The sequence below is a fragment of the Juglans microcarpa x Juglans regia genome, chromosome 5S (genome assembly GCF_004785595.1).
Source record: "Juglans microcarpa x Juglans regia isolate MS1-56 chromosome 5S, Jm3101_v1.0, whole genome shotgun sequence".
Lineage (NCBI taxonomy): Eukaryota > Viridiplantae > Streptophyta > Magnoliopsida > Fagales > Juglandaceae > Juglans > Juglans microcarpa x Juglans regia.
The window spans coordinates 7,567,211-7,591,658 of record NC_054603.1 but is presented as its reverse complement, the minus strand read 5'-3'; the positions used below and the strand labels follow the sequence as shown (position 1 = coordinate 7,591,658).

Sequence of the window (24,448 nt, the reverse complement as noted above, 5' to 3'; positions counted from 1 at the left end):
TGCACAGAGCTCAACACCATTAAAATTTGAAACCAATTACTTGATGGTTATGCAATCTCAGCTCCAAATAATGCACGACGTTTAACCTAATTCTGTTCCATCATTAACCTTCTAATTAGTTGTCATCCTAGTACTACTACTGTCGCCGTCTGATGTTGCTAGATATCATATCCAGTATGCATGATTTTACCGTAAACTGCGTAAAAGCTCTTATTCCCGATAGAAAGAAGTGGTGAAAACTGAAAAGAAAAAGAAAAACTTATTAAGTACTGATCTGTCATTTGTCCTACTTTTGTTAAGAAAGAAAAATGTAGGGCTGACAAATTTTATTATACGAAGACGAGCCAAAATTAGGTTGGGAGCTTAAAACGAATTTGGATCAATTTCCCACAAACTGATCAAATCGACTCGATTAACAATCGCATCATTTTTGGGTTAACTTGCACAAAAGGGTATGGGGTGGGGTAGGACTAGGAACCCTATATTAAACTCCCAAAATTGAGACCACGGAAGTCGCGTAAAGGACGTCACAACCATTAATTAATGAAAGTTGGAAATTGTTCAAAATGCAACAAATATAACTATATATATTAAATAAAAAAAAAGTAATGTTATTTACAATCGTAAAATGCGTAAGTGTTGTGTAGTCGTTTTAAAAAAAAAGAGTTTTATTATTAAAAAATTAATTTTTTCTATCTAGATCTCATATTTACTCACTTTTTTTAAAAATAACTAATTGTATTGAATGATTAAAATTAACTAGCTCGGTTTTTTCAAAAAAGAAGAGAAAAAAAAGTGAGATTGAAGGATTGAGAAAATCATGATCATGAATTTTAGGAAAAGTTATTTTATTGCTTTAAAAATAATTTTGGATAATTTTTTTTTAAAAAATTCTTCATTTTTCAAAAAAAAAAAAAAAAGGTAATTTTAGGTCAAAAGTTGAGTCTTTGCAAATACTTGAGCAGATATATTTTCTAAACGAGCGAATCTTACAAACAACCTTTAGGTATGCAAGTCTCACACAAATTCATCGTACGTAAAAAAAAAGGTAGATCCCACATACAAGAAAAAATTGATCTTTTTCCACGTTTTCATGGTAGCATCCACTTTCTCTCCTTTTTTCTGATTTGAAACCGAAACACACACACACACACACACACACACACACACACACACACATATATATATATATATATATATATAGGTCTTATTTCTTCTGCTCCCCCTCTTGATCTTCACGCAAACACATTCAGTTGATCTCTCACATGCACATACATGATACAACCCAAAATCAAGTCACATAATTAGATATAAATGATAAACTTGCCGGAATATATGTTGGATTTAAAGTTTCGGTACGCGTAGTACTATGAATTCAAAGGCTGTTTGGGTTGTTTTGATCTTTGAAGTTTGGAGTTTTTATGACTAGAACGTTATACTTAATTAGATTCAGAGGAGGCTTATTGATGATGAATTTCATGACTGGGACATTCAAGAAAAAAATAACAATTTACAAGAGGATTTTGGTTATATGCTCAAATTAAAGTGGTTGATTAATTATATGTTTGATCATGAGTTTGATAGTCATGTGTGTAGGAAGTTAGTTTTCAAAGGATATTTCGGTTTTAAATGAACAATATTTGATCTAATTAATCCTTCAAGGAGATGATTTTTGGCCATGAATATGTTTAAAGTAATGGGTTAATTAATTTGTTGTTATAATCATCAAATGCACAAAAGAGCAAGGATATATACAGTATCAATAGGGTTCAGTTTTAGGGTGCGTTTGGATGTTGAAGTGAGTTGAATTGATAAAATATTATTAGAATATTATTTTTTATTATTATTATTATTATTATTTTAGGATTTGAAAAAGTTGAATTGTTTATTATATTTTGTGTTGAGATTTGAAAAAGTTGTAATGATGAGTTGAGATGAGTTGTGTTTCCAAACGAAGCTTAATGTTTTGTGACAAAGCTTGTGTAAGATATTATTGTACTCTAATTCTGGAAGTAAGAGGCGTGAATCTAGTGTGTGTTTAAGTCTTCAAACCCTGGTTTGGAAGAAAATCAAGTGAATAATTCGGATGATTACTTCTAAGCTTGTGCATAAGCTGATGAAATGTTTCTAGCTAGCTACTAGTTAAATGTTCGTGCTGCTAATTTTGGATTTAGTGAGTTTTTCATGGTTCTTGTGTGATAAATTATATTCTAAGGTCATAAATGGATTTAGAACAGAAAATACATGTGATTTATGGTTTTGTGAAATTTGGAGCTAAATTGCAATTATTAAAAGTTTAGAGGTTAATATGTAAATCTTCAAGTGTAAAAGGGTTAAGAGTGCAATTTTTGCTAACTTTTGGAAGTTTGTGCGGCTGTGCCTTCTCGCTGCCGGAGGCTTGAGACTATTTTAAGTGAATAACGTTTATGTGAAGCTTGAGTACCCTTTAGACGAACCCACATGCGGCGTTACCCGTCATATGATGAAGATAATCAGTAGGTGCACACAGCCTTAGAGGGAATTGTGAGGTATTATAAGTATGTTTAAAAGATGAGGTTATGATGTTCTAGCTGATAATGATGATGATACTCTGTTTTTGTAAAGTAATCCAGATGGGAGAAAAATATAGTTTTTGTAATTTTATTCTGACAACGAAGCTAATACGTACATTAACTGATCTCTTCCTTTATCATAAAGTTCACGAACTCCACTTAAATGATAGTCATTAAAGGTATCCGTGGCATGCTTCTATAAATACAGCTTGCACCTACATTACTACTCCAAAGCAAGTTCATATGATCTGTAGGCTAAGCAATATATAATTAATTTGGTATTGAATATGAATAAAAATGACTGCCTATGATTCAACCTTTGTTATAAATGGAAGGTAGAATCTGAATGATTTTGTAATTTTATTCGGAGGAAGAAGCTACTACATTAACTCTGTTCCTTTAGCATGAAGTTCATGAACTCGATCCACTTAAATGATAGTCATTTATTAAGGGTATCCATGGCAAGCTTCTATAAATACAGCTTGCACCTACACTACTACTCCAAAGCAAGTTCATATATATCAGCAGCCTAAGCAATAGAGCAGGAACACTTTGACCTCTACGTGCAAGATCAAGTCCGAATTTAAGTCGAAAAGAGATCAATGGAGAAGAAAAGGATGGGTTGGTCTGTATTCTCTTTTGGGATGGTGATTATGGCATTGGGTGCAAGCCTTTCAGCTGCCGAAATCTCATGCACTGAGGCCCTGGGATCTTTGATTCCCTGCACACCGTTTTTGGTGGGTTTTGGCTCATCGACACCAAACGTTGTTTGCTGCATGGGTGTTCAATATGTGTTCGAACAGGCAAACACCACCACAACTCGTAGAGACCTCTGTCAATGTTTTCAAAATGCTGCATCACAGATTGGTGCTTTGCCTGAGAGGGTAAAAGAGCTTTCCCAATTCTGCAATATACATGTTACCCTGCCCATAGACGCCATTAATGTGAATTGCAGCAAGTAATCTCTCTCTCTCTCTCTCTCTCACAAATCATCTGTCCCCAAAAGCATGGTTATAATGTTTCTACTAATTCAATCTAATTTGAGTATTTATAGCGGTTTGAGTAAATAAATTATTGTCATTGGACGATTCACTTTTTTATAAATGGCCTATACGACGCGTGCACAACCAAGTATGATGAAGTTCGAGACTGCTATATAAACAGAGGATGATCTCATTTCTTTAAAACCCCCGTACATTACTAGATTTGTTGAATTCTCTATTCTCTATGCTATTAATGCGTTTTCCTTCTGTGATATGCAGAATTCAGTGATGAAGTGCAAAAATAGCTAGGAGGAATGGCAATAGCCATGCAAACAGTCTCCGAGGAAATCTTCTGTTTAGAGCTTGTTTCCTTTCTTCTATATTCTCATCATGAATATATATATATATATATATATATATATATATGTATATGTATATGCATGTGAGGAGAAATTATATGAATGTAAGGATCTCATGTTCTTTTTTCGCTTGAAAAGTAATGCTATGTCATATTTATAGAGAATAATAGGCATTGTTAATAATTTATCAAACCCGGCCCCTGATATGTTTTAGACGCAAACAAAAATGGAAATTCAATTTATTGGAGGCTTTAATTCAGATTCATATATAAGCTGCACGATCGAGTCTCAATCCATGCGAAGCGTTAGACCATAAATAAATGATTAAATTTGTTTGATCTACCAACCATTAACGTACTTATGTTCTGCTATTTCTAGCTACTATGGAAAAGCTCCTAATTTTCCCGTCGATTTTCTGCAGCGAAATTTGGGACTTTTTCCAACTAAATGTCCATGCGAGGGGAGTTGTTCCCAATGATGGGCCCGACAACACTGGCCCATCCCATACGATACGGATGGGCCTAAGGACAGCCCAATAAGACAAAATCGATACGAGAAAATAGGATGGCTAGGCCACGAAGGGTGAGGTCGGTCCAAGAAGCCCACAAGGAAGCAATAAGGTAGCATGCGCAAGGCATGGGGTTAAGCCAAAAAGCCTGGCACGTCTACTGGCCGATAATTTGCACGCACAGGGTCAGGGACAACCCAAGTTCTTGAGCACCAACGGTTGAACAGACCGTGAAGGTAGGCGCGCCTGACTGATGCCACACCGCATTTAATGAAGGATGGAGGCGGACACACCACGACAAGTAGGGGTATAACCAGTCCGGTCCGGTTTTGTACAAAATCTAGGACCGAACCGGTATGTATTGGTTTTGTATTTTTCAAAACTGATTACGCACTGGTTACCCTCTTAAACTGGTACTTCCGGTTTTACCGGTTTCCAGTCCGGTTTTTCGGTTTTTTTAAAATATTAGTTTCACAATTTGTCATTAAAAATTTGTTTAAAAAAAAAAAGAAACTGATTTAAAAAAATATGTTTTATACTTTTATTAATATATTAGACTATGTAATAGTATTCATATTAGACTATTGGTATAGTTATAAGTTATATATTAGTATTAGTTATAAACTATACATTTAATATTAGTATTAGACTATTAGTTATAAACTTTTAGTAAAAGCTTGTGGTATTAATTATAAGTATAACTATAGTCATTAGTCTATATTAGACTATTAGTATTATTTATAAACTTTTAGTGATTTAGTATTAACATTTTATGTAATAATTTATAAATTATAATAAGAAATTATTTCATATATGAATATATATAATTATATATATTATATATAAAAATTTCACATAAAAATTTATAATTATACATAATATATAAAACTTATATATATATTAATATATATATATAATATTTTGTATAAAACTTATATATACAATAATACAAATATTATTTTTTATATATATTTTTTATCAACTGGTCCGGTCCTGTTCGGGCCGGTCCGAAAAATCCTAAAACTGGAACCGGATCAGAACCAGTCGATTTTCACATTCTAAGAACTAGTCCAGGACCGAACCGATTCAAAACTGGTAAAATCGGTCCGGTCCGGACCGGTTTTCTGGTTTTTCGGTTTGAATTTACACCCCTAACGACAAGGATCCAGGGTTGTTAGCGGTCGTCACGATTAGGCATGGATTGCCAGTTGCATGGCAGGAAGTTGGCAGAAGACACGATCTAGGTACAAAGCGGCACCACCACGATCAGCCTGACAAGGGATCGCTCCTACCAGGTATAAATATCTGCCCCTCGGAGGCAAAAAGCTCTACACACACATACATTGATTGAAAACTCACACAGATCAAAAACTCAGAACCCAAACTGACTTAGCTATCGGAGTTATCTCCCACCACCCCGAGCCTTCATTTCCTCTTTACACATGAAAGCATCAGCGCGGAAAGGATCAACCGCTAAGTTGCTTGGGTTGTGAAACACGACATCAATATCCATGACCTTCATGTACGCTGCTGATCTAAATATATGAGCATAACTACTAAAATGATCCAAATGTCCATGTATTATAACACAAAGGCCTACCGAATCATTAGACAAATTGGTTAGTCAACAACCATGCATTTATTTAATAATTAAGCAATAACATAAAGTAAATAAATACTAAGATTGGTAACGAAGGGAAACCTTTTAAAGGTAAAATCCTACGGGGTAGCTAAACCCAAAAAAATCGATTTTATTATTTGAAAATCAGTTATAAGCAAGTTTCAATTACAAAACTTTTGTCAATTGACTCTTTTACTTGACACAACAAACGACTTGTTTGCCTCTACTGTAGTAGAAGATAGAACTTCTGACTATCTTCAAACATTGACTTTTCTCTTGGAGCTCTAGTGGTTGAATCGTGATCACTCAATCTCAATTTTGGATCAACGATCACACTCTTTGAGAGAAACGATTAGAAAATTCTCCAAAAAATTTTCTCATCAAAATATACACTAAAAAGTGCTCTAAAAAATATTCAGAACTAAATCTCTACATATCCTAACCAATAGGATCTCTTAAATGAACAATATGAAAGAACTTTGAATTGCAGTAGGATTCTGCTGACAGAACAACTCTGTTACGTCCCTACTCTTGTGGCGGGATGTTGACACCTGACACTTAATATTCTCAGTAGTAACAGTTTCTCATTCAAACTCTTACCTGGATAATTACAGAACCCTTGGAACTTGATTTTTACACTCTTGATTTATCTAAAACATTTCCTAATAACTTCTAAATAAACTCAAAATAGTTATAGATAAAGTCAAAATATTTTACATTCATCCAAATTATAAAACTAAAAATAAGATGAAGTCTGTCATCTTAGTCACCTGGTCCTATCCAAACTTATCAATTTAGTCACCTAATCCTAGCTAAACTCTTGCATCTACAATCTCACCCTTTAATAGATTAGTGACAAAACCAACTTGATAAATGTAATATAAACATGTCAAAAGCACAAACAACATACCAAGAAACCGAGTAGAAATTCTAAGCAAATAATCAATAATAAAAAAATATTGAAATAGAATAATGACTAAGATTAGTACTACAAAAATTCATAAGATTTAAAATCTAATTCAAAGTCTAAGCATGTTCTAGTCCAACATCAAAATTATGTCTAGGAAAAATAAATTTAAATGAAATCAACCAAAAATAAACTTAAATGAAATAAACCATGCATCAAGTAAAAGTTTCTAAAGTAATTTTTGTAAACCAGAATTTAGTTCTCTCCCTCAATATTAAACTATCTTAAACAGAAATAAAAATTAATCATTTAACTCCCCTAAATCTATTTAGCTCCATATATTTGCTCCTATCTCCACTCACCCTTTTCGTCACTAAACTGACAAGGGTCAATATGTTTTCATGTTGGAGTCCATGATATTCTCTAGCACCTGCTGCAATTCCAATGATAGTTGCACCAACCTGTCATTTGTGAATATCATCTGTGAAGGGGTTAGCAACACTGTCATAATCAAAATGAATGAGATCCAAACCTATGTGTGTCGTGTAAAAAACAATATGATACTCTTTGATTTGACATGGCCAAAACACCTTCTGATCTCAACTCAACCATGCATTCAGATAGAACTGATGTATGAATGTGAATGCATTTAAAACAATTTACAAAAAATGGAGAAAATTTGGTTGAGACTAAAAATCAAACACTTGGTGGGCATATCATGAAAACAAGTGTATAAAGCATTAACCACAGAAAATCCTTCCTCAATACATGAACAAAAACAGACTCACTTCACATAATCCACTTCTGCACACCTCAACCATCAAAACATCCCAAGTCTCAAGTCTTAAATCAAGGCAAATAAAAAAAATCTCCAAACTGGTGTATGCTGATCCCTAGAACTTAGAAAGAAAAAGAGATTGTACTTACCGTATTGCACACCCATGTAGAGATAAGATAAACTTGATTGCAAAGACCGAATGAATCCTAGGGCTCGTGATTCTCAAAGAGTAGTAGTTGGCTATATAAATGTAATTTATATTTGGCTAGAATTAGATGAGTCTGTACTCAATTCAAATTATGGATGAATGTAATTTTGATAGGACTTTAGGAGTGCATCCAATAAAGATAAGTATTTATCTGATAAGGATGAATGTTTGAATTGTAACTCTTATCAAATCTTGTTAATATTATAAGATAAGAGTCTACAAGAGTCATAGGCATGTTTCGAGTTTTAGAGTTAGTTGAAGAGATAAAGATGCAAGCTTTATTTGAAATCGAGGCAATTCAGAAGAAGTAATCTAGTCCGAGATGTTCGTAGATAGTGAGCAATGTATTTGACTGAGATTCTGGATAAAACTGACAGTAGAGTCATTCTCCAAATAAATCACATGATTGCGTATTTGTATAGAAGTCGGCTGAGGGTTTTTGTGGGACTTGAACATCACATATTCACAAGTGTTGAGAGCTTGAAGATCTAGGTAAAACTTCAAGAGATCGTGAAAGAGAAAATTCTTGATAGAATGATTTTTCAAAAAAGCTCAATTCGTGGAATTGAGTGAGAGCATACTCCGAGGGGGAGTTATCGTGTTTGAGTTCAACCACTGGAGGTTTCAGTAGGAAAGACAAAGATTGGAGAGTGTCAGAGGTTCTGACTACCTACTGCAGTAGAAGACAAGCGGGTCATGTGTTTTGGATAAACATGTCTAGTTACAAAAGTTTTGTAAATGTTTTATTTTTAAATACTATCAATCGATAAAATTGGTTTTCCTGGGTTTGATTGCCCCGTATGGTTTTACTTTTAAAGAATTTTTCAAAGAGTTTCCCTTCGTAACCAAAATATTGTGTTAATGCTCTTAATATTTTATATTGGTTACTAACCCATGCTAATAGCTGTTGTTTAGCATTTACTTGAATAATCAGGGGTACTTGGGTAATTTCAGGCTAGGGCACAAAAAGTAAAGAACAATGAAGTGAAAAGTCGTGAGTGAGATAGAAAAAAGTATTAGGGGTGGGGGTTGGGTGTCTATCAAAAATCCTTAAGTCACTTAATGGCTTAACAAGCCACACACTTGAGCCGAAGGCTAAGAGTCCCATTGGGACTTAAATACTCAAACCAAAAATAGTCATGCTGAAACACACCTTCCGTAATCAGTTGCAGTTGCTGATCTTATCTTTAGTCTAAGCATCAAGATTTGTCTTAGGCTTAGATCATCCTTGTTCAACTGCATATCGCACAGTTTATCTAAAGACTTGAGTAAAGCCCTTATACAAATTTTTCAATAAGCATAGTTTTCTCCATCAAAGTGTAGTAGTACATATAACGACGATGACATGAACTACAGGGATACGAATCACACTCGAGTGAGTAAACCACACTCTGATGCCAATTGAAATTAACCAAATGTCTATGTATCGTAACACAACGTCCTACCAATTCACTAGATAAATTGGTTAGTCAGCAACCATGCAATTATTTAATAATTAAGCAATGATATAAAGTAAAATAAATTGTATAACACTAAAATTGGTAATGAAGGGAAATCCTTTAAAGATAAAACACTACGGGATAACCAAACCTAGAAAAATTAATTTTATTAATTGAAAATCAGTTACAATCATGTTTTAATTACAAAACTTTTGTCAATTGACTCTCTTATATGACATGACAAACGACCTGTTTGCCTCTATTGCAGTAGCAGGCAGAACCTCTGATGATCTTCAAACATTTGCTTTTCTCTTGGAACTCCAATGGCCTAATCACGATCACTCAATCTCAACCTTAGATCAATGATTGCACTCTTTGAAAGAAACAATATAAAAATTCTCCAAGAAATTTTCTCACTAAAATAAGTATTGGAAAATGCTCTAAAAATATCCAGATCTAAATCTTTACAGATTTTAACCAATATGATCCCTTAGATAAATAATCTAAAAGCACTTTGAATTGCAGTAAGATTTTGTTGACATAGCGTCTCTTAAGGGACTTTTCTGACGGGATGCTGATACCTGACACTTAATATTCTTAGCAGTAACAGTTTTCCATTCAAATTCTTCTCTAGATAATTGCAAAACCCTTGGAACTTGATTTTCACACTCTTGACTTATCTAGAACACTTCCTAATAGCTTTTAGATAAACTCAAAATAGTTATAGATAAAGTCAAAATATTTTACATTCATCTAAATTACAAAACCAAAAACAATATAAAGTTTATCATCTTAGTCACTTAGTCCTATTTAAACTTATAAACTTAGTTACCTAATCCAAGTCAAACTCTTGCATCTACAACTATAATAGAAATTGACACATAGAGGTTCTTAGGCTTCGCTTGTTTTTACAGATGAGATGAGTTGAGATAAAAGTTGAAAGTTGAATAAAATATTGTTAGAATATATTTTTTTAATATTATTTTTATTTTAGGATTTGAAAAGTTGAATTGTTTATTTTATTTTATATAAGAATTTAAAAAAATTATAATGATGAGATGAGATGGAATGAGAATAGTTGTGAAAACAAACGTGAACTTAACCTACCAAAATGAAGCACATATATAATTGGGTGGTAAAGTATAATTTTTATTTTTGCTTTATTTATTTATTTTTTATTCAGTAGAGGTTAATTAGGTCTCTACGATAAACAGTTGGAAATAATCTCCAATAAATTTCTATCCTACACATGACATGACACTGAGATACACACAAATTAATCCAAAAAACATATATAATTAATTAATGTGGCATTAAAGACAGAACAGATTTTACATGCTGTTTTAAAGAACTCAACTAGTTTTAAAGCAAAAGCTTGAACATGCCATTAATGTTCAAGTTGATGTTGAAATTGAATAACACCGACAGTTTCATAATTAAATAGGAAGGCAACAACTAAGCCTTATTTTTCTAGCTTCTAAATAGGAAGTGTTTTTATTCGTCTCAATGGTTGCCATAAGGGCATTAATTCCTGACACCCCTTTAAATATTAGCGGTTGTTTGTACACTCTAAAGCAAGTTCATTCCTCTAGCCAAAGGGGAAAAATGCGTAGTTCATAAAAAAAAGAGGGAGAAGCAAATGATGGGTATTTCTGTATTGCCTCTTGGAGATGGTGATTTTTGGTTTGCCCCTCGTATGCCATAACGTACATGCCCTGTAGGCATGCACAACGAGTAGACGTTGTGCTAACTTGCTGCCGTGCAGCCGTTGTTGGCAGGTGATGACCTTATTTTGTTGTAATTAATTATTATGTGCGCGTCAATCTTGAAGATGAGTGAAAAGGAATTGATCTAGTTTCAAATCTCTCACGAGCGTGTCTACTCTTCGCCATATCAGTCTCTATATGTATCTGCACCAAATCATGTGTCTACTTTCCATACGTGTTTCTGCATTGTTCTGCTTTTTTACTTTAAATGAAGATAAGATAGTTTAAATGAAGTTGAAGTACCCAACGTCACACGTCATGATCCCATAATAATAAATCCTTACTTGACAATTAAAGCAGTATTAAGACATTGTTAAGTTTTGATCTCTTGGAAATGGTAAGCGCCTGCTGTTTTAATGACGTTGACCTTAGAAGAAGAGGAAGGGAGCAATTAATTCATTCTTTATGAGAAGAAGTGTCTTAAACTCTAGACTTTAATGATGGGCACAAGGGCATTTATTCATGGCTCATCCCTATAAATAGAGCAGGAACGTACACTCGTCTGAGCTGTGCAAGAAGTCCGAAGTCGAAAAGAGATCAATGGGGAAGAAAAGGATGGGTTGGTCTGTATTCGCTTTTGGGATGGTGATAATGGCATTGGGTGCAAGCCTTTCAGATGCCGAAATCTCATGCACTGAGGCCTTGAGATCATTGATTCCCTGCACACCATTTTTAGTGGGTTTTGGCTCATCGGCACCGAACGTTGTTTGCTGCATGGGTGTTCAACATGTGTTCGAACAGGCAAACACCACCACAACTCGTAGAGACCTCTGTCAATGTTTTCAAAATGCTGCATCACAGATTGGTGCTTTGCCTGAGAGGGTTAAAGAGCTTCCCCAGTTCTGCAATATACATGTTACCCTGCCCATTAACGACGCCAATGTGAATTGCAGCAAGTAATCTCTCTCTCTCTCTCTCTCTCTCTCTCTCTCTCTCCATCAATCTGTCCCCAAAAGCATGGTTATAATGTTTCTAATTGACCACTACAAATCATTCATAAGATAAGCCATCTTTCGATGTTAATTCCTTTCCTTTCATGCACGCAAAGCCATATCCTAGTACTTCTTCTATATAAACAGAGTACGATGATCTCATTTCTTTAAAACCGTGTGGAGAACGTAAAGCACTAGATCATGATTTGTTGAATTATCTCTATGCTAATGCGTTTTCCTTCTGTGATATGCAGAATTCAGTGATGGATTGCAAGAATAAGTTACATGGGGCCGGGAGATCAACTAGGAAGAATGATATATATGTATGCATGTGAGAAGAAACTACATGAATGAAAGGATCTCATGTTCTTTTTCGCTTGAAGAATAATGGTAATGCTATGGGCATGTTTATGAAGAATAATAGACAGTAGTACTGTCAATAATTTATCAAACCCCCTTGATATGCTTCAAAAATATATGGAAATTCAATTTATGGGAGGCTTTAGTTCAGATACCTCCATATCCTTCTTCATCGTGTATCTGATTCCCCAGCAGCTAGCACTCATACCAAAAGATCGAAATATACTTGAGCAGAAACAGTCTGAGCCTTTGGATCGTTGATCATAAGTTTGAAGAGAGAAAAAAACTACTGCCAAAATCAATGCCTTGTTCTAATCATGAATTGTGTGCAGAACTTTCGTACCATTTTGGATCTGAACCAGAAGTACACATTTTTAGACAGCCAAGAGAACTAGAAGACATAAGATGACCCTCCCAATCCAACCCAACCCAATCCCTAGTCGCCACCTGTTTTTGCAGGCCACAGTCAGTTCCTTAACATCCTTCTCAGAGCCGACAAATAGGACGGTGACGTAAACATAGCCATAAATGTGTGTGATTTTTTTTTCTTTAATTTAGATAGAATTGGATCCACACAATAATAAATAAAAATTAATAATTATATAAAATATTATTTTTATTTTAAAAAATTAAATTTTTTATTATATTTTATATAAAAATTTAAAAAAATTATAATAATTAGATAAAATAACAGAAAGATTCTCTCAATCCAAATAATATTTACTTATGACTAATCTAAGTAGTAGAATATTCAAAACATATTCTATTACTATTTATTATTTTTTTCTTATTTTTTATTATAATTTATTATTATTTATAAAATATCTAAAATTATCTCACTATTTAAATATATCCTTATAAATATTCAGACTGATTATTAATCCATCTCATCCCATTTAAAATAATTCTTTATTTTTATCTTTGAGATCCTATTGGCCACACATTCAAGAGTAGGGGGGGTGGGAGGAAAGGCTGAGCTGGGGAAGATACGTGCGTGACTTCCCCTACGTCTTCAGCAACCCACGACCGCGTCTCCATCGTGCAAAAGCAAAGCTTTTTAGAAATTAAAAAACAAAAACAGAAGCAAAGAAAAATACAAGGATAAGTAAACTTTGTCTTCCCTCTTTCCACTGCCAGATCCAAAAGCTTTTTGATTCTCTTGTCTCTTTATCTTTGAAACTCCTCCGATTCCTGTGGATTCCGTTCCCCTTTTCTTCTTTTCTTTCTCTTTCCTTTTCAAAATTTTGGCGCGAAATCCATGGTTGAGAACTGCGGGGGAGATATGTGTGCCGTGACCGAAGCCCCGCCGTCTCCAACTGTTGGGAACTATTTTCCAGTTTCGACGGCTTCGGGCACCAGATATAACTCCGAAAGGGACGGGGATGAGTTGCTGGTTCCGCCCCTGAACTTCGCGATGGTTGATAATGGCGTATTCAGGTCTGGTTTCCCAGATTCCGCTAACTCCGGCTTCTTGAAATCCCTTGGGCTCCGTTCCATCATGTGAGTTTATAATTCTTCTAGAACAACATTTTTTCTGGGTCTTTATTTGGGTTGCAAATGCGAACATTAAGATTTAATTCGACTTTAATAGAGCTGTGGTGATTTCATTGTTTGTGGCAGATGTTTATGCCCGGAAACTTATCCGGAGGCGAACAATGAGTTTTTGAAGGCTAATGGGATTAAGCTTTTTCAGTTCGGGATCGAAAGCTGTAAGGTTGGGTTTTGGATGTGATTCTGTTTGATTAACTGTAGGAGTCGTCTTTGACTCTTTGCTCTGTTTGTTGAGTCCGAAAGAAGTTGAACAGATTCATTCTTTCAAATTGATTTGATTTGTTTGTTTCTCGAATAGGATCTCATGATTGAAGTTTTTAAAAAGAGACTGTATAATCAAAACAATATTTGACTTTTATTGACAAACCAAGTATCGATTATTTGTTCTATAATCTTGTTATCAATATAGATCATCTCACTGCAACCATGGTGTTTATAGTAGTGACCATATACTCATGCAAATTTTCTTTGGATGTGTTATTACACCTTAGGAGTAATGTTAGAGAGAAGTCATTGTAGCAGGGTATACTTTGCACTCACTGTATAGCTGCTTTTACTTGATTGTTTCCAACACTCACTTAAGGAGATGTGTGGTTTAGATGATGTCACATCTTATGTGTAAAATAGATACTCTCAATAGTGATTTCTATCTCTATTTATTCTTTTGATTATCTCGTGGGCAGGAACCTTTTGTAAACATTCCTGAGGAAACAGTTCGCGGAGCACTGAAAGTAGTCCTTGGTAATACATGCAAACAACTAAACGCTTTGCCCATATTCTGGAATAACTTGCTCTTTTTGCGATCTCCAACTGATTTTAATTTGTTTTTTGCCAGATACGAGGAACCACCCACTTCTAATTCATTGCAAACGAGGAAAGGTACAGTGACCATTCCCTATATATTTTTGTTTTTATTTTCCTCTGTTTTCTATGGGGAAGTTCAGAAATCTGACAAACAATCTGTGCAGCACCGCACGGGTTGTCTGGTTGGATGCTTAAGGAGATTGCAAAGATGGTGCCTTTCTTCTGTCTTCGACGAGTACCAGAGGTTTGCTGCCGCCAAGGCAAGAGTGTCCGACCTGAGGTTTATAGAATTGTTTGATATTTCAAGCTAGAAGCACATGCCCATATCATTTTCATGCTCGAAAAGCTAAGAAATATAGCATAGCAACGGATATGGCATTCCTTACCCACAAAAGAAGTAAAGCTTGAAGAGTGCCCACTGATTGAGATAGCACAATACAAAGTTGAAGTAGTGGATCACATAAAATAATCAATTTCATTTTGTTGTTTTTATGAAGGATTAGCATTGACTTCGTTAAAAGTTAATGCATCTTCAAAATTTAAAGAAATATATATAAAATAATCTACATTGACTCCATTAAAATGCAAAGGTTTGAACTTCAAGCTACAATGATTTTAAGTACATCTTCATCAAAAGTTATAGCTACATTGTACAGTAATAGAATAGTTTATTTTTTAAATAATAACCTAATTAAATTCGTATAGGGTTAATAGTATAAGGTTATAGCTATAGTAATTTTTATTTGTTATAATAATTAATATAATATTATTAGCTAAAAAATTCGCAAATCAGTTGCCGATACTATCTTCTGATTAATCTTTAGTTATTAATTGTTAGACTTTGATAATGTAACTATAAAATATGAAAATGAAAAATGAAAAAATTATTATTTTTATAAATCTATTAATTTAATGTAGAATTAAGTAGGGCTGTGTAAAAAAGTACACAACCCGGTCCGTCCGTAAGACTCGATCTGACCAGATTCGAAAATGCGGTTTGAAATAGCTTGCGAGTTGAACCCGCTGAAACCGATTACACGTTTTCACAATTGATCTCAAATCCTAGTTGTCATTCCTTCCCATTTCTCTCTGTCGTCATATCCACTTGCAGTCGATTTAAAACACGAGTTGGAGCATGTTATACGGATTGTTGATTCATTGTTCAACCACAAAGAAAATCCTCAGTTTTATGCCAACTTGGAAGAACAAAATAGAGCATTTCATCACCGAAAAAAACCCAACCTTATAAAATACACGAACGAACCAACGATTAAATTGAAGAAGAAAAGCAAGGCTTGCTTGCATCAACTGTGAGGAGCTCGGTCCAATAAAACCCATATCGGATGCTCTGTAAAAAATGCTCATTTCATCATGGGTCCGATAAAAACCAACATGAAAGTGAAGAACTCAGCACCTGAGAGGAGAACTGAAATTGATATCAGGGAGCTCTTGTGGCCACCACTGTCACCGTCACCCGCGAGTGCCATGGCTAGAGCCAACAGGATCCACGCAGCGATGTCGTTGAAAGCAACTCCAACCATGGCGAGCTCTCCCACTCTGTTACGATTGAGGTTATGGTGAGCTACAACCCAACCATGGTGACCCATCCCTTCTTGTCGAACGTAGCGATGTCGTCGACTTCCTCTGTTAGTTCCTCTCACTCTCGCTTTTTCTCTACGTTTGTGTCCCTATACCCCCTTGCAAACTCGATCCGACATCAATCTCGTTTGTATCTTATTACTCATCAAACTCGGGTTGGGTCGGGTTGCTTATTTTGTTCTGTTTGATGGGTCAGGTCGGGTCGGTCCTAAACACTAATCAGGTCAGTCGGTGCTCACCCCTAGAATTAAGGATAGACATTTTGAAATAATGAAAAATATATACTTTTCATCAAATTTTGAAGTTTACTTCGAGAAGCCAATGCTCTTATTAATTTCCTTATTTCATTCAAAATCATATCCATTTTTCTCTGTATGAACACTTTTGGATGAAATGAACATGATATGGGTCTCCTCTAACTAATTTCCATGACCCCAGCCAAATTGAAAAAAGTATCTCAATTTTTTTCTTTCCATTGTTTTCAAACCCAAATATCAAACGCTCAGCTCGGCTCAAACCATACGATCGTGAAGTTGAAATTGCACCAAAATATCAGAAGCAAAGAAAATCTTGTTTTTGTTGAAAACGCTCATTGAGGAATGTATAATCTACCAACAGAAGGAAAAAAGACCGCATTTGAAATGCATACATCCGCCACGATACATGCTGTCCGATGGCGCAGAGCGAAGAGAAAAAAATGTTTTCTTCTGAACATTTGAACTCTCTTTCAGTCATTCTTCAAAGTTTCAGATTCATATTTCTTTAAAAGACAAGGATAAAACGGAACAATGAAAGTAACAAATGTGGACGAGTAACAATCGAATCGCCAATAAAAAAAGATGACGACCGAAACGATATCTCGATCATTGATTTTACTATACCTCAATGTCCTTCTGAACGCAAGAGACACAGAGATGTCTCCCCTTTTCTATTAAACCGAACAGAGGCTTTAATTTGAAAAGAAAAACGAAAGAAAATCCCAAATATGAGAAATTATCAGATAAGGTTAAGAGATCCGTAAATCCCCTTACATTTCAATCGGTTGTAGAGAAGAACAGAAGAGCATAACTTTTTGCTAATGAGGCCTTATATATATATGGAGAGGCCGACCCTTTCCTCTGCTTCCAGATCTCAATACCAAACCCTAGCCACCATTCATTCAGTACCTAAAATACTATAATACCCTTTACTGCCACGCGTCAATTTATAAGCGCCGTGATTCCCTTGGACGATCCGGTGCCCCTGCAGAATGGGAAAAAATCGAATATAAGGATGACTATGAGGAGACCATGCTCTGCAAATCTAACGGTTCAGGATGACTATCAAGATGTAGGCTCCACTCTCCAGCTCCGAGTCTCCGACCATCAAAATCCAATAAGATTCTGATCTTACCATCTAGGGTTTCATCCCGAGTTACTTTTCAAAACCTCCGTCTTCCATTCCCATCTTTGTCTCGCACATTGAGCTCCTAAACATTTCTTCAAATACCCGGTAAGTCCATCTTCTCCCAACCCATCTTCTGGGGCTCTTTGGGACTCCACGCACTAATAAAATCTTCACAGAGAGCTTCAAATTTTGTGCTTCACCGTTGTATTTGTAAGTGCCCTCTCTCTCTCTTTATTCATTAACATAAAGTCTTTTTGCGACTACTGCAAGCTTGCTGCTTTATATCTCGTTGATAGCAATACTTACGAGAGAGAGAGAGAGAGAGAGAGAGAGAGAGAGAGAGAGAGAGATTTATAATTTTATATGGGTAAGTCAGGGGGTAGGAAGAAGAAGGGTGGTGCAAACCAAGTAACAGGTGATAATTCTACTCCAAAAGCTAATGGTGTTGTTGATTTGGACTCTTCGGTATTTTTAACAAGAGCCCATGAGCTCAAAGAAGAAGGGAACAAGAGGTTTCAAAATAAGGACTATGCTGGCGCTCTTGAGCAGTATGATAATGCTCTCAGAGTTACTCCAAAAACCCACCCAGACCGAGCTGTGTTTCATAGCAATAGAGCGGCTTGTTTGATGCAAATGAAGCCCATAGACTATGAAACTGTGATTGCTGAGTGTACTATGGCTCTTCAGGTCCAGCCCCGGTTTTTCCGGGCTCTCCTTCGGAGGGCTCGGGCGTTCGAGGCAATAGGGAAGTATGAAATGGCGATGCAGGATGTTCAGGTGTTGTTAGGGGCTGACCCCAATCATGGGGACGCATTGGAAATTTCCTGGCGGTTGAGGACGGCATTGGGTCCTCGCCCGGAGGCCCAGCAGGACCTCCAGAGCCGCCCATCCCCTGCTGCCCTTGGTGCTTCTGCAGTTCGTGGTGCACCAATTGCTGGATTAGGACCTTGTTTACCTGCCCGCTCAGTACCAAAGAAGGCAAATACTGCAGCAGGGGGATTAGTATTATCACCTAATAATAAGCCAGAGAAGCCCCAAGCGGTTCTACCCTCTGAAAACGGTCCTGAGTCTAAAGCACAATTGCCAAAACTTGTTTTGAAGCCTTCGAGTGGTACTTCAAAACCTGCTAATCCAAGCAAGGATAATCAGAAGGAACATCCATCTACCGCATTAGTCTCATTGCATGGGCAGGCTCCAGAGGCTGCAATCCAGTGGAGGCCATTGAAGCTTGTTTATGATCATGACATAAGGCTTGCCCAGATGCCAATAAAATGCAGTTTCAAAGTGTTAAGAGACATCGTGAGCAAAAGGTTTTCATCATCAAAGTCAGTTTTGATCAAATACAAGGACAATGATGGTGATTTGGTGACCATAACCTGTTCAGGGGAACTCAGATTGGCGGAGTCTTATGTGGATAGCCTCATACTAAAGGATCTGGAAACAGATAAGACAGACGCAATTGGGGTACTGAGACTGCATATTGTGGAGGTGAGCCCTGAGCAAGAGCCTCCTATATTGGAAGAAGAAGAGAAGGATATGGAGAGTGAGGGAAACAAGGGAGATGAAATTGGCTCCAATTCGTCACTTGGTGAATCTGTCTTGGAACCTGCCGGTGTAGGAATTGATAAGACAGAGAAAGAATCTCAGAAGGAGAAACCTGGAGCAGAAGATCCTGCGTGCAAGGAAGTGGAGATGGATGATTGGCTGTTTGAATTTGCTCAGCTTTTTCGCACTCATGTTGGTATTGACCCAGATGCTCATATAGACTTGCATGAGCTTGGGATGGAGCTTTGTTCCGAGGCACTTGAGGAGACAGTGACAACTGAAGAAGCCCAAGGTCTCTTTGACAAGGCTGGTGCTAAGTTTCAAGAGGTGGCTGCTTTGGCATTCTTCAACTGGGGAAATGTCCATATGTGTGCAGCAAGGAAACGCATTCCCTTGGATGAATCTGCTGGAAAGGAGGTGGTGGCTGCACAGCTTCAAGCCTCTTATGACTGGGTTAGGGAAAGATATTCTCTGGCCAGAGAGAAGTATGAGGAGGCACTTGTGATCAAACCAGACTTTTATGAGGGTTTGCTTGCTCTGGGGCAGCAGCAATTTGAAATGGCCAAACTTCATTGGTCATTTGCACTTGCTAAGAAGATAGATCTCTCAAGCTGGGACTCCACTGAAACTCTAAAACTTTATGAGAGCGCAGAGGAAAAGATGAAGGCTGCGACTGAGATGTGGGAGAAGCTGGAGGAGCAGAGGGCAAATGAGTTAAAAGATCCAAGTGTGATTAAGAAGGAAGAGTTATTGAAAAGAAGAAAGAAACAAACTGGTAATAATGAAGGTGAGCCCTCTAGCCTTGGCAGTCAGAGCGAAATTTCAGCAGATGAAGCAGCAGAACAAGCAGCTGTGATGAGATCACAGATACATCTCTTCTGGGGTAACATGCTTTTTGAGCGATCCCAAGTTGAATGCAAATTGGGACTGGTTGGTTGGGAGAAAAACCTGGATGCTGCTGTTGAGCGCTTTAAGCTTGCTGGAGCGTCTGAGACTGACATTTCAATGGTTCTGAAGAACCACTGCTCTAATGGAGATGCAGTGGAAGGAGATGTTAAAAGGGTACCAAAGTCGGATCCTGATGTGGCTGGTGAAGCTGAGAATGATGTAGCTGATGAAGTATCGACCAAGTGATATGGAGTTGTTTTTGTTTTTTGATAATTGTGGAGTGATGTTATCTATCTGCATCAGAGCCTACCTTCTAATTTTCTCAATTCAATCATGAGCATGAACTGGAGAAAGGAAATTTTTTCTCATCAAAATGGTGGAATTCTGGAAAATTTTCTTTTGGTGATGAAAAATGCGGTGGCAACAGATAGTATTTATTCAAAAGATTTGTGTCTTGAGTTCTTCATTGTAATTTCCAAGTTGCAATTTTCTTAGCATTGTTTGGGTACCGAGAGTTCCAATAAGCAACTAGTTTATTGTTCAGGCTTGTATAATAAGTTGCGATGCACATTCGAACTTGTTTTCATCGGCTAGTTTCATTGGTGCAGTTTTCAAAAGATTTGTCTTGAGTTCTCCATTGTAAATTTCAAGGTGCAATATTCTTAACGTTGTTTGAATACTGAAGAGTTCCAATAATAAATTAGTTAATCGTTTAGGCTTGTATAGTTAGCTGCATTGCTCGTTCGTAACTTGTTTTCATCAACTAGTTTCAATGGTGAGGTTTAGGCTATAGCACTAGGATGAGTATTGGTGCGGTTTCATTAGTCACATTTACATATTAGTGTATAAATTTTTAATTTCACCAAGGGCGTTGATCCATGATCTTATGCTGCGTTGCACTTATTGATGATGGCATGGAATACAATATTTTGATAGGACATAATCTATGAAAATGACTTGTTATTATTCCTATGACTGAATGATGGTTTTTTATTGGTTACATAAATTTGCGTATTACAGTGTGATGTTGTTCAGGTCGAAATGTCTAAAATATACAGGCGTAACTGATTGAACTTAATGCTCATTTTCATCCTAATCATTGACATCCCCAGTAGCAGTTGGTAATGTAGCACATTTCAAGAGAATGTATTTTAAGTAGTTGATATAATAAGCCAATTGAAGTATGATACATTATTACGTGTGGTTGGGAATGATAAGATATAGGCTAGCCTTGTTCTTAAAATTGCCAATGTTAATGATATTTTCACTATTACCTTGCAATCTACGTGTATTCCCTTTTTTTTTTTTATTTTTTTTATTTTTTTTATTTTTATGGTGAGTAATTCTGGAGACGGTGTAAACGCAACTTGTCAATCTGCATGTATTCCTTTTTACAGTTATCTACACTTATTTGATCAGTCTTGTCATATTCATTTGGAATACTTTTTTCTGCCCACCAGTTAATGGCTTGGGGCCTGTTCTTTGAAACATGATGAGGAATTCATGTTCAGTATGCCATCTTTTAGTTGGCTAAGATGATAATTTCTTTTTAGGAAATAGTATAGATAGAGCCTCAATAACATGATTCTACTTTGCTCTAGGAATTTGTTTCCCTGCCTCCGAATTGTTTGAGATGGAAGAAAGAAGTAGCATCCTTTTAAAGCTGTTTTTAGTTCTCACTAGTTTCAAGTATTTTCCAATCATATGGTTCTGGCACGGTGTTGGAGTCTCTGGTTTTCCTCTGTTCAACATGCCTTACTTTCCAATTCCCACTTCAAATTTTTTTTTCTTGCTCGTGGCTGTTGTCGTCCCTACTGTCCCGAAGTCCCTGCATTCTTTAGACTATCTAGTTTCCAGGTACCTTTTTATCAAAGCATAGGTGAAATTTTGAACTAGCGGTCAAAATGAGCGGTGCTACTCAGGCGGCAGAGTAGCACCACTCAATTTTGTTTTGTTTTTGTTTTTAGTTTTTTATTACCGCCCTCTCCGATACTTAGGATGCTTATTTGCAACACATTAGTTAAGAATGGACTGTAAATTTAGAGCTGTATTCGAGCTGAGGGCTCAGCTCATCAAAGCAATAAAGCTGGGCTTGAGAGCTGAGCTCAAAATTGTAACCAATTTTTGTGCCTCCAATGATGCAGTAACATTGCTTTAGATGCTGCATCTTTCCGGAGTTTGGCCTTGCATGTGTTTTAGTCAAATTATTCTTCATCCTGGTTTTATCATCTTTAGTCAAACTCGCTGACGTAATACATTTTTAGTGGCTTTATGTGTTAAATTTGAACGAAAAGCTACTTTAAACGTGACACATCAGTCAAAGCAATTAGAATGATAAAATTTAAGATAAAAACAGCATTCCTCCAAGATCTTAACAAGAAAAACACATTTAAGGGGATATCAAAGATAAAAAGAGGTTTAAAAAATGTCTCAACTTTTTTCATCTGTTTTTCTAGAGCAGAGATTCTTTGAACTCAATATTTCCATCTTCATGCAAGAAAAATAGAATCAGTTAACGTAGTTGCATCTTATGCCATCCAGGCACAGCTTTAAGCTTGGCAGCAGTTTTACCCTTTTATAGATGGTCTCACTAGTAGCTTCTGGTCTGTAATATTTAATTTACACGTTTCTTTCGAAAGTTATTGTGGATGAAGATGAAAATGGTCCTTGAAACTTGAAAACTAGTATGTATATATCGTTGTATATATACCTCAAGCTGGTCACCAATGTTGATCACAATGGAGTGGCGCATTGGGGGCACATCCACCCATTTGCCATCCTTGAGAAGCTGCAGCCCACTGACCTTGTCATCTTGGAAGAGAAGGATGATGCCACCGGCATCTGTGTGTGCCCGGAGGCCCTTGATTAGCTCTGGTTTGGGACAAGGAGGGTAATTGCTGATATTTGTGCCAAAAGTTGGGCCTTTTGATCCATAGAAGGCATTCTTCAGGTATCCTTTCTCCAGCCCAAGATTCTCACTCAGCAAGTCCAAGAGTTGCTCGGCTAATTTCTCTAAATCCACTACAAATTCCTTCATTGCTTTCCTGAACTTGGTCACAGAAAAAGCAGTTGAAATTATTACCAAGTAGCACAAAAGTGGTAGCTACTCTGAGAAAAAATAAGCTGTGGTTTTAACCTGTAATTTTCATCAAGATCTGGGATTTCTGATATGTTCGAGACAGGAAGGTGGCGCAAGAAGAAGGTGCTTTCCCAGTCCATATCATTGATTTCGGACTGAGCAGCGTCCAGACCCCGACTTTCCACCATTTCCTTGAACCTCTTCTCCATACACTTTCTGTAATGATCTTTTGTCAGCTTCTCCACAATGTCCATCAAAAGATGTGCATGTACGTTATGGGAGACTGATCAATAAGCTGAAGTGTGTAAAAATATGTGCGTGCGTGTGTGTGTGTGCGCACGCGCGCGTGTGAATGTACGCCATAAAAGGTACTCTCTAATGGAAAGTCACGTCGATGCATGTATATATATTCTCCTTATACAAAGCAGTATCTTCTGTACAAGTTAAGTTGGCAGCATAATTTGTAATCGACAAGACTACAAACAAAACTATCATGAACTCTAGCATTCCGGCCAACTAAAACTTAAAGCCACAGCTATAATATTCAGTCTCAAAGGCACAAGAATTACAGCTTTTGAGATCGATGTTTCTAGGAGCAATTTGCAGTTAGACGTTACTCATGAACGGTGAAGTACTGAACCACAACTTTTTCCCCCGAATGAAGTACACAGATCAAAGAGGGGATAAATTTCAGAATCTAGAAAGCAATTCCTCACCCTTTATTCCATAAATAGCAATTAATTAGCAGAACTTCCAAAACACTGAACCTAAAAAACAAATGCAAAACTTCATGCAGTGTCCCTATTGCATCATCAGCATCGATCAGACCAAAAGGATAAAGAAATTGGAAGACGTGTGCTTTTCTTTTATTGATCAAATTGCTGAGAAGTCAAATTTGAATTAAGGAGTAGCAAAAGAAGCTTTCCCTACGGCAAGTAGTCCTCGGTATCACAAACAACTAAATGCTTTACCCATATTCTGGAATAACTTGCTCTTTTTGCGAGCGATCCTACTGATTTTGATTTGTTTTTGCCAGATACGAGGAACCACCCACTTCTAATTCATTGGAAACGAGGAAAGGTACAGTGACCATTCCCTATAGATTTTTGTTTTTATTTTCCTCTGTTTTCTCTGTTTTCTATGGGGAAGTTCAGAAATCTGACAAACAATCTGTGCAGCACAG

General features: G+C 36.5%; 5 protein-coding genes and 1 non-coding gene across 6 annotated transcripts; 4 read left to right on the top strand and 2 right to left on the bottom strand.

Annotated features, from left to right (window-relative positions):
• The first annotated feature begins 3,154 nt into the window (after positions 1-3,154).
• Positions 3,155-3,514, top strand: LOC121267051 (non-specific lipid-transfer protein A-like). The gene has a single exon (XM_041170932.1). The coding sequence runs from the start codon at positions 3,155-3,157 to the stop codon at positions 3,512-3,514; it is 360 nt and encodes a 119-aa protein (XP_041026866.1).
• Positions 3,515-11,619: 8,105 nt separating this feature from the next.
• On the top strand, positions 11,620-12,563 carry LOC121268289 (non-specific lipid-transfer protein A-like). The gene is made up of 2 exons (XM_041172483.1): positions 11,620-12,017; positions 12,308-12,563. Exons 1-2 carry the CDS (start codon positions 11,662-11,664, stop codon positions 12,315-12,317), a joined length of 366 nt encoding a protein of 121 aa, XP_041028417.1. The 5' UTR covers positions 11,620-11,661; the 3' UTR covers positions 12,318-12,563.
• Positions 12,564-13,421: 858 nt separating this feature from the next.
• LOC121268284 (probable tyrosine-protein phosphatase DSP4) lies at positions 13,422-15,260 on the top strand. Its single transcript, XM_041172477.1, has 5 exons — positions 13,422-13,913; positions 14,034-14,127; positions 14,648-14,705; positions 14,800-14,843; positions 14,933-15,260. The coding sequence occupies exons 1-5, from the start codon at positions 13,672-13,674 to the stop codon at positions 15,077-15,079; spliced, it is 585 nt and encodes a 194-aa protein (XP_041028411.1). The 5' UTR covers positions 13,422-13,671; the 3' UTR covers positions 15,080-15,260.
• Positions 15,261-17,168: 1,908 nt separating this feature from the next.
• LOC121268692 lies at positions 17,169-17,300 on the bottom strand. Its single transcript, XR_005941208.1, has one exon. It is a non-coding gene; the product is annotated as a small nucleolar RNA snoR111 (small nucleolar RNA).
• A 288-nt stretch (positions 17,301-17,588) lies between these two features.
• LOC121268235 (protein CLMP1-like) lies at positions 17,589-20,807 on the top strand. Its single transcript, XM_041172407.1, has one exon. The coding sequence runs from the start codon at positions 18,117-18,119 to the stop codon at positions 20,430-20,432; it is 2,316 nt and encodes a 771-aa protein (XP_041028341.1). The 5' UTR covers positions 17,589-18,116; the 3' UTR covers positions 20,433-20,807.
• A 1,993-nt stretch (positions 20,808-22,800) lies between these two features.
• LOC121267050 (1-aminocyclopropane-1-carboxylate oxidase-like) lies at positions 22,801-24,240 on the bottom strand. The gene is made up of 3 exons (XM_041170931.1): positions 24,237-24,240; positions 23,323-23,548; positions 22,801-23,230 (listed from the first exon to the last, which is right to left on the bottom strand). The coding sequence occupies exons 1-3, from the start codon at positions 24,238-24,240 to the stop codon at positions 22,801-22,803; spliced, it is 660 nt and encodes a 219-aa protein (XP_041026865.1).
• Positions 24,241-24,448: the final 208 nt, after the last annotated feature.

Coding starts and splice junctions, on each gene's coding strand:
- LOC121268289 (XM_041172483.1), top strand. CDS start 11,662: ATGGGGAAGAAAAGGATGGGTTGGTCTGTATTCGCTTTTGGGATGGTG.
- LOC121267050 (XM_041170931.1), bottom strand. Junction 23,231..23,322: donor GATCTTGATGAAAATTACAG/GTTAAAACCACA, acceptor GACCAAGTTCAG/GAAAGCAATGAAGGAATTTG.
- LOC121268284 (XM_041172477.1), top strand. CDS start 13,672: ATGGTTGAGAACTGCGGGGGAGATATGTGTGCCGTGACCGAAGCCCCG. Junction 13,914..14,033: donor CTTGGGCTCCGTTCCATCAT/GTGAGTTTATAA, acceptor TGTTTGTGGCAG/ATGTTTATGCCCGGAAACTT. Junction 14,128..14,647: donor TCGGGATCGAAAGCTGTAAG/GTTGGGTTTTGG, acceptor TCTCGTGGGCAG/GAACCTTTTGTAAACATTCC.
- LOC121268235 (XM_041172407.1), top strand. CDS start 18,117: ATGGGTAAGTCAGGGGGTAGGAAGAAGAAGGGTGGTGCAAACCAAGTA.
- LOC121267051 (XM_041170932.1), top strand. CDS start 3,155: ATGGAGAAGAAAAGGATGGGTTGGTCTGTATTCTCTTTTGGGATGGTG.